At 36.8% G+C, this 12,183-nt stretch overlaps 1 protein-coding gene across 5 annotated transcripts in view; it reads left to right on the forward strand.

Annotated features, from left to right (window-relative positions):
* The window catches only part of ZMYM6 (zinc finger MYM-type containing 6), a 46,793-nt gene that overhangs the window by 9,398 nt on the left and 25,212 nt on the right, over positions 1-12,183 (forward strand). For 4 of the 5 annotated variants that reach the window (XM_040231745.1, XM_040231747.1, XM_040231749.1 and 1 more), the window contains exons 3-6: positions 2,907-2,991; positions 3,805-4,054; positions 8,368-8,542; positions 8,641-8,832. In XM_040231745.1, the coding sequence (XP_040087679.1) occupies positions 2,907-2,991; positions 3,805-4,054; positions 8,368-8,542; positions 8,641-8,832 (702 nt within the window). Of the gene's footprint in view, positions 1-668; positions 1,482-2,906; positions 2,992-3,804; positions 4,055-8,367; positions 8,543-8,640; positions 8,833-12,183 lie in introns of those variants that run through there. The other variant, XM_040231750.1, reaches the window with a different exon arrangement.

The raw sequence follows: 12,183 nt of genomic DNA on the forward strand, positions 1-12,183 counted from the left end.
CTTTTATTGAGTCTTAAGTGTTTTTTTTTAGTTAAGTTGAAGGCAGTCTATATATGTACTTTTAACTTCTCCTTTTTTACAAGTGCCAATAAATGAATATTGTTACTTAAGTATACTGTTTAAGAATGTCCACTTTGAATTGCCAGGTGGTTCAGTGGTAAAAGACTCCACCTGCCAGTGCAGGAGATCACGGAGATGTGGGTTCAATCCCTTGGTTGGGAATATCCCCTAGAGGACAAAATGGCAACACACTCCAGTATTCTTGCCTGGAAAATTCCGTGGACAGAGGAGCCTGGTGGCTACAGCCTATGGGGTTGCAAAGAGTTGAACATGACTGAGTTACTGAGCACACACACACACTTTGAATTGAATGAATTTGGATTCATTCATTCAACAAATATTTATTTGGTGTTATAATTATGAAAATAATAATAGGTAGCATTTTGTTCATGAGTCATATTTAACTTTTGGCTAATTGTAAGGGATCATGCTATGTACTTTGTTTTAAATCATATGTCCCATAAGTTCAGTTCAGTGGGTTAGGTAATACTGTCTTTTTAGATAAGGAAATTGGAACTGGAAAAGATTAAATGACTTATTCCTGAACACTGGGATTGCTAGTGTCCTGTCATTCCGGCGGTGCACCCTTTCCTTCTCTCCCTTCTTAGAGCCTGGGGGTTGTGGACAGCGTCTTGTATTCTAGCCGATTGCTTGAGTGGCCTGGCAGGGGAGTGGGCCACGAGCACGTGGAGGGCACTGTGGACTGGAGAGAGACACACAGCGTGGCTGAAAATCGAGAGCCTGTTGGGGTGGTCAAGGCTGAGCCTGACCCAGTGGAGTACACCCTGTGGGAGCAGCTTCCCCACTGCCTGCCCTGGAGGCCCAGTGACATTTATGTCCACAAGAAGACTGGCCTTATGGTCCAGCTGGCCTGCTGCCAGAAACTGCTAGGCCGAAGGGCTGGGAGTCAGAATGCCTGCACTGAGATCTTCATCCACCACTTGGGCCTGCCTATCATCAGTGTCATTCACATTGCCCTACAGCTGCAGGCTGGCAGCTTCAGGGCTTTGCACAAGGCTGCCGGTACCTCTGCCGTGGAGCTTGTGGATGAGCGGGAACCAGGGATGGATACAGGAGAGCTGCTGCTCCAGATCTGCAGCAACTCAACCATCCATATCCGTGTCTTCAGGGTCACAGTCAAGAAATTGAAATGAGGCTGGCCCACTTTAACCACCCACCCGCCTACAGCTAGACTCAGGTGTGGCTCTTCTTGTATTGATTACTGTCACGGACCTTCTACTAGAGCCACGTAGGAAAAAGCCTGTCCCCTTGTGGCCCAGAGAACTGTGAACTGAGAAGGCAAATACTTTTGTTGGGCCCAGGCAGTGGGTTTTCCCGAATCTTTGTGTTCTGTAACCGTTGTCCTACACAATAAACAGTTTCAAGTTGTGTTGGTGCCTGGCCACCCCACTGCAAAAAAAGAACCAGGGTTACACTTGTTTCTGTCTGCTCTCAAAACCCATAGTCTTCTCCGATGTGTTATGTTGACTGTGCTGGGTTTTGAATGTACAGAAGTGGAAAAACAGATGGGATCCCTGCCTATAGTGGACATGGTCCTTTCAGTCTAGTGTGGGAGGAAGAGGGATGTTAGACACTGAACAGATTATCACCCAAATAAATATGAAGTGATGTATTATGACAAGTGCTGTGAGTGAAAGGAGATGGGAGAGCCTATACCAGGGAAACTTCACTTGGGGGCCAGGCTTTGAATTCATTATTGTAATTATGTTATATTGTATTTGTGCATTTATGAGGGAGAGAGCATGGGTTTTGAAACAGACCTAGGTTTGATTTCCATTTGTGCGTTTGGTATTTTTGTGACCTTGTGCAAGTTGATGAACGTCTCTAAAGCTCACTTTTCTCATCCATAGTGAAGATTCAGTAGGTCTTACGTTAAAGGCAGTAGCTTGTTTGGTGCCATGGAAAGTGGTAAATTAATGCAGTGGTTTTTAATCTTTGGCATTTAATATTCCAGAGAAATGCTGGAGTAACTTTGGGAATGGATATATCAGTTATTTTCCTAAGTACAGGGAGATTAAAAATATAGTTACTAATTATCACCATTTGTTTCAAAAAAAAGTAAGACTTTTTAAAAAAGCTTTTTATTTTGAAATATGTAAGGCTATTTTAATATCTGTTCCCTTCCCCCAGAGGTAGGATAGTTCGTATCTCAGAATAAAGGGCAGTCTTTTTTAAAGGGAGATTTGTGTATTTAAGTTTTTTTCCATGATTATATTATTTTAAAGCATTTTGAAGAATATATTAAAGATAAATCTGATTTAGGCTGTGATGATTTTGTATATAATGAGCAGATTGCATTGAAACACATATCTTTTCTGCCATTAACAGATATGACAGCTTGCAAATCTGTTGGATAAAATTACTAATTTGATCCAAACTCTAAATCACTCAGATTTAATTTCATTTATTGCTCCTTTATAAATGCAGCCTAAAAAAAATGCTCAGCATTGAAATAGCTGTGTATAGCAAGATTACATTAAACAATTTTTTTTTAATTGGAGGACAATTGCCTTACAATATTCTGTTGGTTTCTGCCATATAGCAACATGAATCAGCCACAGGTATATGTATGTCCCCTCCCCCTTAAGATTACATGTGGTAAGTAAATATAAGTATCATAAAAGATTCTCCAGTTATAGAATCTTTTTTTGTAAAGATTAAATCAGTCTAATAACTCGTAAATTTTGACTTTTGAAGTATTTGTGAAGGTGACTAGGATTATAAAGTAGAAGAAATAAATATGACAATTATTTTTTTTGTTTGAATTTCTAGTTTACTCAGGTACTAACGCTATATTGTTTCTCTATCTCTTCTTTTTCTTTAAGGAATATATACATGCTTCAAAGCCAAAAGCTCAGGAAAGTGAACTGAAAATTAGTGCTGTGTTTTCAGTCAGTGACAGTCCTCTTGGTAAGAAGCAGAACTGTAAGTTAGTTACGATCTGATTCTGTTATATTCTGATTAGTAGAATGGATGGAAAGTACCTCCTCATGTAAGTCTGTTTTCTTCCTTTAGACAAAGCAGTGCTTTTCAGGCTGGCTGGCTGGTCTTGACCACAATTTTAAAAAGTGGAATATAATTACAGTTGATCCTTGAACACATGGATTTGAATAGGTGCAGATCAACTTATTTGGGTGATTTTTTTCAATAAATATAGTACCAATATTTTCATTTTATAGATCTGTAAATTAAGTATGGGGAAATTTTTATGTTCAGTTGGAAATCGCAGTATGTGAAATCAGAGGAATTAGAGTTTGAGTCCTGATTCTATCCACAGTTTCATCTGCCTGCCCTTGGATGGGTCATTTGTCTGTTCTTTTGTTTTTGAGGCAGAGATAGCAGGACACAGATTTTCGACTGCATGGGGTTGGCACCCCAGCCCCTGAGTTGTTCATGGGTCAACTATATATCAGAGTGTGATGCATATAGTGAGGAAACATATCATTTCATAAACTATTGTTTCAGCTGTTTAGTTTTGTATGCCTGTTCACATGCATACAGATCTACGTGTGTGTCTCCTGGGTAGTAATGTGAGGTGTGGTGCTTTCTGTGTGTCATGGGCAAATAAATTGGAAACCACCTGTTCTGGAGCGGTTCCTTGTCTCAGTATTGCATTTCCAGACTGAGGGAATTTGTCCTAAAAAATAGAGAATGTGTATATGTTCATGTTGATATGAAAGCTTTATTTTCTGTTTGTTTCTTTTTCTTATTTTGTTTTTATAGCTCAACAGTTGACCCCAGGCTTTCAGCTTTCTCTTGCATCATCTGGCCCAAATGTATCGCTTCCTCCAGTTCCAGCTGTAGCTCTTCAGGTTTTTTGCTCTGGTTGTAAAAAAATGCTTTATAAGGGTCAAACTGCATTTCATAAGACAGGATCTACTCAGCTCTTTTGCTCCACAAGGTGCATCATTGGACATTCTTCATCTGTCTGCCTACTACCTCCTCCCAAGAAAACCTGTGCAAACTGCTCAAAGTATGAGATTCTTAATTATATCTTTTTATTTTTTTAGTGTATTTAGTTCAAACATACTATTGCTACTTTAAATCTCTTTAGCACATTTCTTTGGAAATATTTTTTAGCTAATTGAGAAATTTGCAAATTCTAAAGTTTATAAAGTTAAATAAGTGACTTGATGTAAAAAAGGATTGCCTAAACCAGTTTTCCTATGTGTTTCAATTTAAATTTTACTAGAAAGGAATAAACTATTTGTGAGAAATTGCAGGACCATGTATATATTGTATGCCTGTTGTAATTGTAGACAACCATTCAAAAATATTTGTTATCTTGAAAGTTACTGAAGTATAGAATGAAATAATATCACCCTTATAATAGTATATGAAAGTTACTTAATTTTATAGAAGGTAATTGGCCACAAAAATAAGGCATTTATTCCTGAGAAGTCCTTATGAGCTTTTTTTGGAGGTCACTGTTGCCTTGTAATATAGCGTAGATGAAGAGAGAGGAAGAAATAGCAACAGAGTCCTATAAACTTCTTTCTTGGGAATTACTTGGTGGTCCAGTGGTTAGGACTCTGCGCTTCCAGTGCAGGGGGCATGCGTTTGGTCCCTGGTTGGGGAACTAGGTAAGATCCTGGATGCTGGGCACGGTGCGGCCAGAAAAACAAAAAAATAATAAAATTAATAATAATTAGTCATAAACTTAGTAAGTTTGAAGAATTTGGCGTGTTTTGCCTATTTGTGTGGTAGTATAATTCTAGGAATATAGTGAATTGTGGAGTAGTCACTAATGTGGAGCAAGAAACGAGCTTGGTTTTAGATTGTATTAGTAGCTCTATCACTTACTAGCTGTATGACCTTGGGCTAGATATTTAACTTTTCTCAGCCTCAGTTTGTTCACTTCCTGAGGTTTTATTTATTTATTTATTTTTATATAAATATAACAGGGTGTTTTATTCATAACCTGACAATGTAGTATAAAAGTCCCAGTCTATGGATCACTGGGTCACTTTCATAATAAATTCGTCAAAGCTTGGGGATTCAAAACTATTTTTATTTTTATTTTTTTAATTTAATTTATTTTTTTTTAATTTTTATTTTTACTTTATTTTACTTTACAATACTGTATTGGTTTTGCCATACATTGACATGAATCAGCCACGAGTGTACATGAGTTCCCAATCCTGAACCCCCCTCCCACCTCCTACCCCATATCATCTCTCTGGATCATCCCCGTGCACCAGCTCCAAGCATCCTGCAAACTAATACAGCCACTATGGAGAACAGTGTGGAGGTTCCTTAAAAAATTGCAAATAGAACTGCCTTATGACCCAGCAATCCCACTGCTTGGCATACACACTGAGGAAACCAGAATTGAAACACATGTACCCCAATGTTCATTGCAGCACTGTTTATAATAGCCAGGACATGCAAACAACCTAGATGTCCATCAGCAGATGAATGGATAAGAAAGCTGTGGTACATATACACAATGGAATATTACTCAGCCATTAAAAAGAATACATTTGAATCAGTTCTAATGAGATGGATGAAACTGGAGCCGATTATACAGAGTGAAGTAAGCCAGAAAGAAAAACACCAATACAGTATTCCTCAGGTTTTAATAAGAAAGTGTTTGCACAGGACCTAGCACATAGCAAATGCTTAATAAGTGGGATCCTATTATTTTAAATAATAAATTTGATATTTTGTATAATTAACATATAATTTGTGACCACTGTTTTGTCTCTGCTTGGTTATGTTGACCTTAGGTATCTAAAAGTAGATCCTATTAAAATGGAAATCCCCAATTAAAAGGAAAGAGAAATTTAAAAATATTTTACTTAAATATTCAAATTTACTTCTGTTACAAAATGCCCAATACCTTACTTTAACTTTTTATGTCATTCTCATGAAACTGATCTGGAAGAATAAATTCTCCTCTGTCTCCCAGTTTGCTCAAGGTCGTGTCCACTGAGTTGGTGATGCTATCTAACCATCCCGTACGATTTCATTCTCTGTCACCCCCTTTTCTTTCTGCCTCAGTCTTTCCCAGTATCAGGGTCTTTTCCAGTGAGTTGGCTCTTTGTATCAGGTGGCCGAAGTATTGGAGCTTTAGCTTCAGCAGTGGTCCTTCCAATGAATATTCAGGGTTGATTTCCTTTAGGATTGACTGGTTTGATCTTGCAGTCCAAGGGACTCTCAAGAGTCTTCTCCTGCACCACAGTTTGAAAGCATGAATTCTTTGGTGCTCAGCCTTCTTTATGGTCCAACTCTCACATCCATACATGACTACAGGGAAAACCAAATTTAGTTTTCTGTTTTTAGGTGTTCAGCTTCAATATATAAAATAACAAGAGGAAGTTAATTAAATTTTACTTTATCTTATTTTTTGACCAAGTCACGTGGTACATGGGGTCTTAGTTCCACCCAAGGATTGAACCCATGCCCCCTGTAGTAGAAATGTGGAGTCATAACCACTGGACCGAGGAAGCCCAAATTAATGAAATTTGAAAGAATATAACATGACTTATACATCCAAATACATATTGTTAAGAGTAGTCACTCTTGTCATTGGCTTTTTACCACAGTACTGTTGTTGAGAAAAATTTTTTGTCTCCTGATTTGGCATTGCCTTCAGAGACTGTGAAACATTCCTTTAGGCTAAGGTAGGTGATAAATCTATCCTTTCAGCTGGGGTTTGATTTTTGCAAGTTGCCAAAAGTTACTTGATGTCTTACCAACTGACTGTTCTAGATAATTAAACTGAGTCATACTGTTAAACATGATATCTGACTATAAAATTAAAAAGTTGTACTTAGAGTTCTTATAAACTAAATGAGAAATTAGAAAAAGTGTTTGAGCCATGTTGATGTTGGAAGAGGTATAGTTTTTCTAAGGTAAATGTTTAGGTGTAGCATATACATTTGGATGTGTAAGGTTTAGAATGCATTTATATTCATATGCACAGATTTTCATTAAAAAGTCATCCTCACTGGTATATGTATGTATACATGGCACTTGTAGGTTTTCATTATTAAATGAAATTCTTAATTGCTTTGATTTTAGTAGAAGAATCACTTTTCAGTATTAATATTTCATGTGCATATAAGCATATCCACTTGGTCCTCAAGATTCACTATTTTTTTATTAAGGCTGAGTTATAGAAAATTAAAGTAGTGCTCTGTCGCCTTTGAAATTCTTTTGTAGTTTACCATAGAATAGTTAAGTGTGATGAAGGTACAGGATGGAAGGTAGAATAGTAGGATGAACTGTGTGGATGATAGAATCAGACTGCCTTGATTTACATTCTGGCTTCACTGCTTACCCAGCTGAATGACAAGCTATTTAACCTTTCTGATTTGGTCTCCCAATAATACTTACCTTATAGATTTTTTTGTGATCATTAGATTGGATAATTTGAGTAAAGAGAACAGTATCTGGCACATAGTAATTACCCAGTACATTATTATAGTACATAATATTATTGCCATTATTATTCTTTACTATGTGGCCTGCACTAGTGTTTCTAATTAATGACTATTTCCTTCAGTTTTTATACTTGTCAGAAGAACGGCAATAACTTAGCCTCTGCTTTTACTGGCAGTGCTTATTGTAACAGTGAGCTCTCACAAAGTAACTCTAGGAGTCTCATAGAAGAACTCAGTTATTTCTGTTCTTTTTTTCTCATTCTTATTTCCATCTGTCCTCTGATACCAAGCCTTAATAACCCTTTTGTATGTCATTTGTTTCTTGGATCTTCTCAGTTACAGTGAAGTTTTCTATATCATGCTAACTTTTAATGCAAATCTTTGATAATTTATGTTTCTCAAATCTTACATTTGACTAAAAATTTTTTTTTCATTCATTGTTTCATTTATGTTTCTACTCTTGGCAGCTACTGGCTCATAAGAGGACAAGTGTTTTGTGGTCTGGAGTTGTGGGATGGACACTTGGTCTTTTTGGCTCCAGTAGATGAAACTTGGTTGGAACTGGAAGCCTCAATGTTTTTTTCATGAGCATCTGGCTGGATATCTTTTAAATGTAATTCTCCCTCAACACATCTATAAATTAAGTTTTATGAACTCCATTTTATACATGAGGAAATTGAGCCAGTAATTGCCCATTGCCTCACTCATTGTCCCTCTCAGCTGAGAAGTAATAGAACTAATCATCAAACCCAGTTTTCCAGAAGCCTTTCCCAGGGCCAGCCATTTTCTACTTATACAATAGCTGCCCTTAGTAAATGTAGTTATTTTAGCTCACAAAGAGGAAGAAATTACAATTAGGAAGAACACATTTCATTTTGCCTTTGTTATTTATTTTTAGAGACATTTTAAATCCAAAGGATGTGATCACAACCCAATTTGAAAATTCCTCTCCCAGCAAGGATTTCTGCAGCCAATCATGCCTTTCTTCTTATGAGCTAAAGAGAAAACCTGTTGTTACCATATATACCAGTAGCATTTCAACTAAGTGCAGTATGTGTCAGAAGAATGCTGATGTAAGTTCTGTTTCGTCTTTATTGAGATTCTGTTCACAGATCAGAGGTTTTCTACTGGCTCTGCTTACTTTGTGTCTGTGTGTGTTTTTCTTTCCTAGATTCGATTTGAAGTTAAATATCAAAATGTGGTACATGGTCTTTGTAGCGATGCCTGTTTTTCAAAATTTCATTCTGCCAACAACCTCAGCATGAACTGCTGTGAGAACTGTGGGAGCTACTGCTACAGTAGCTCTGGTCCCTGCCAGTCCCAGAAGGTGTTTAGTTCCACAAGTATCACGGCATATAAGCAGGTACGAATAGCCGTCTCGTGTGCTCCGCAGGCTGCGCCTTTCCAGATGGCGGCACAGGCACCAAGTGCAGAAGAGAGTGAGCTCTTCCCACCAATTGACCCTGGTGTGTGATTTCCTCTCCAGAAAAATGGGGTAGATTCTGAAACTGTAAGGGTTGATTTTGATAGTAAGATAATATAGATGAACTAGATCATTCTTTAGGGTTTCCTTCATGGCCACGAAGTCACAAACATAATTTCATGGTTTACTGTGATTCTAAATTTTGTGCTCTATTGATAATGAAGAAAACTCCTTATTATTGTGGATAAACTATGACCAAGAGTTAAAAAATGATACAATCAGCAAATATAAAACATATCTTTTTCATTTTAGAAAGTATGTATTTTAAGTGTGTTTTGGAATTAATTTGTCATTATTTTGGCAACATTGCTTTATTAGGATGCTTTAGGTATTTTTTTTTGCATTTTTCTGTTTTCCAACTGCCTTTCTTTTACTTTAGCCAATTTTTATTTATTAGTTTTGTTACTAAATGTATTAATTTGTCAATTTAATCATTGCTGAGTAAAATGGGGTCTTTAAAAGTTATTTATTTAAGAAATAAACTGAAATTTTATTTTTATTTATTTTTTGGCTGTGCCATGTGACATGTGGGATCTTAGTTTCCTGACCAAGGATTGAGCCTGTGCCCTCTGCATTGGAAGCACAGAGTCTTACTCACTGGACTGCCAGGGAAGTCCTGAAAAAAAGAAGTTATTATTTTCAAAAAACATGTAAATGATAATTAAATATTTTTTTTCAGTTAGGGAGTTTGGTTTAATTCCTCTGAGCAGTTGGTAATGGACATTCATCTTCATAAAGTATCCTTTTTCTAGGAACTTAGCCACTTTTGGCAGTCTGCTTACTATTTTTGCAAGAATAGAATCCATGTTATATGTGTATGTATGTGTGTGTGTGCGTATATATAGTCCCCAAATCAGTTCCATTCCTAATTTTGTTACTGGTATTGTATTCTGTCCACTGTGTAAGTGATGTTCCTCTTTTACCCAGAAGATTATGTAAAGAAACTTTGCAATTTATGTTTTCCTACTTTTTACTTCCCTGTGTAATTTATTAGTGAAAGATTTTACAGTGTGCCAGTGACAGTATAGGGTAGTGGTTAGGAGCCTGGACTTTGGATCCAGATGAAGTAAGTTAAATCTCCTACTTTTCTGTTTTTTGTTTTTTTCTGGTTAAGTTAATTAAAGTTACAGTTTGTTAATATAATTTTTTAAAGTATCTCACTGTGTTATTGGAAGGATTTTATGGTACAGTGTAAATAAAATTGCTTAGTATGGCGCCTGGCTCATGATGAGCACTCAATAAGTAATAATATTTTTAATTTATATAAATGGTGGGCATTATTATTGTGTTTCTTAAAACATGAATAAACTTACAGGCAAATTTTATTGTGAAACTCAGCTTGAAAAACAGGTAGTTCTGCAGAATCTCCTAATATACATTAAACTTCTTTTTTGTCTCCTGCTAAAGAGTTTTACTAGTTAAATAACCTTCAAGGTGGTAGACTCTCTCTTAGACTGATGTCCAAGTCTCTCCTGGGGGTGGTCCTTAGGTTTGTGGATTACTTGGTCTCTGATTATTTGTGATAAGAAAAGTATGTTATGACTAATTAATTCATTATTTTTAATGTATTTTGTTGTTACTAATATATTTGAATAGTTACTAATTTTTTTCAGTTTTTATTTTACAGACATACTTCACAAATACTGTGAGTTTGGTTCTAGGCCACTGCAATAAAGGAAGAGTATATTAGCAATTCTTATATACATATATACACACAAGTATAATGTATATGTATACACACATATATATCATTTATATATATATTTGGTTTAAAGAGGTATGTTTCAGGTCTCATTGGGTCCTTTCAAAAAGTGAACAACTTACCTTTAAATAATTCCAAGATGGTATTTGTAGAGTTTTCATCAGTTAAGAGTTTTAGAGGCATAATTGAGTTCATCCAGTTTCTGTAGCTAGTAAAGCAGCTTACTAGGTAACTAACTTATTCAGAATGTGTCTTTTCCTCACCTTTAGAAAGAGAGCGTTTATAGGCATACCTCAGAGATACTACATGTTCATTTCCAGACCACCACAGTAAAGCAAATATTGAAATAAAGTGACGCATGAATTTTTGGTTTCCCAGTGCATAAAAAAGTTTATTTACATTATACTGTGTAAATACTAGGCTGTGTGCAGTGGAATTATGTCTTAAAAAATAATGTGCATACCTTAATTTAAACATACTTTATTGCTTAAAAATGCTAACCATTCATTTGAGCCTTCAGAGAGTCATAATCTCTTTGCTAGAAGAAGGTCTTGCCTTGATGTTAATGGCCGCTGACTGCTCAATGTGTTGATTACTAAAGGTTGGGGTGGCTGTGGCAGTTTATTAAAATTAGACAACAATGAAGTCTGCTGCATGGATTGACTCTTCCTTTCATAAACCGTTTCTCTCTAGCCATACAATGCTGTTTGATAGCGTTTGACCCAAAATAGAACTTCTTTCAAAATGGGCGTCAATCCTGTCAAACCCCATCACTGCTTTATTAAACCAAACTTACATAATATTCTAAATCCTTTGTTGACATTTCAACGATCTTTGCAGCATCTTTACAGGAGTAGATTTCATCTCAAGGAATCACTTTTTTGTGAGCATTAAAGTTTTATGATGAGATAGCAGAAACTGAGTCACATCGCTGGGCTCCACTTCTAAGGCTGGTTCTCTTGCTGTTTCTGCCAATCTTCAGGGGCTTCTGCAGTGGCTCAGCGGTAAAGAATGGCCTGCAGTACAGGAGCCTCAGGAGACACGGGCTCGATCCCTGGGTCGGGAAGATCCCCTGGAGGAGGGCATGGCAACCCACTCCAGTATTCTTGCCTGGAGAATCCCATGGACAGTGGGGCCTGGTGGGCTGCAGTCCATGGGGTGGCAAAGAGTCGGACACAACTGAAGCGACTTCACACGCACAGTTACTTTATCCACTGAAGTCTTAAATCCCTCAAAGTCATCCTTGAAAGTTGGAGTCAACTTCTTCTAGACTCCTGTTAATGTAGATATTTTGACCTTTTCCCATGAATCACTATCTAGAATGGTGAATCCTTTCCCGAAGGCTTTTCATTTACTTTGTCCAGATCTGTCAGAAGAATCACTATGGCAGGAATAGCCTTATAAAATGTATTTCTTAAATAATGAAACTTGAATTTGATCCATGGGCTGCAGAATGGATGCTTTGTTAGCAGGCATGTTTTCAGGCAACATTAATCTCATTGTACATCTCTGTTAGAGCTTTTGTGTGA

The sequence above is a fragment of the Oryx dammah genome, unplaced genomic scaffold, assembly GCF_014754425.2.
Source record: "Oryx dammah isolate SB20612 unplaced genomic scaffold, SCBI_Odam_1.1 HiC_scaffold_28, whole genome shotgun sequence".
NCBI classification, from domain to species: domain Eukaryota; kingdom Metazoa; phylum Chordata; class Mammalia; order Artiodactyla; family Bovidae; genus Oryx; species Oryx dammah.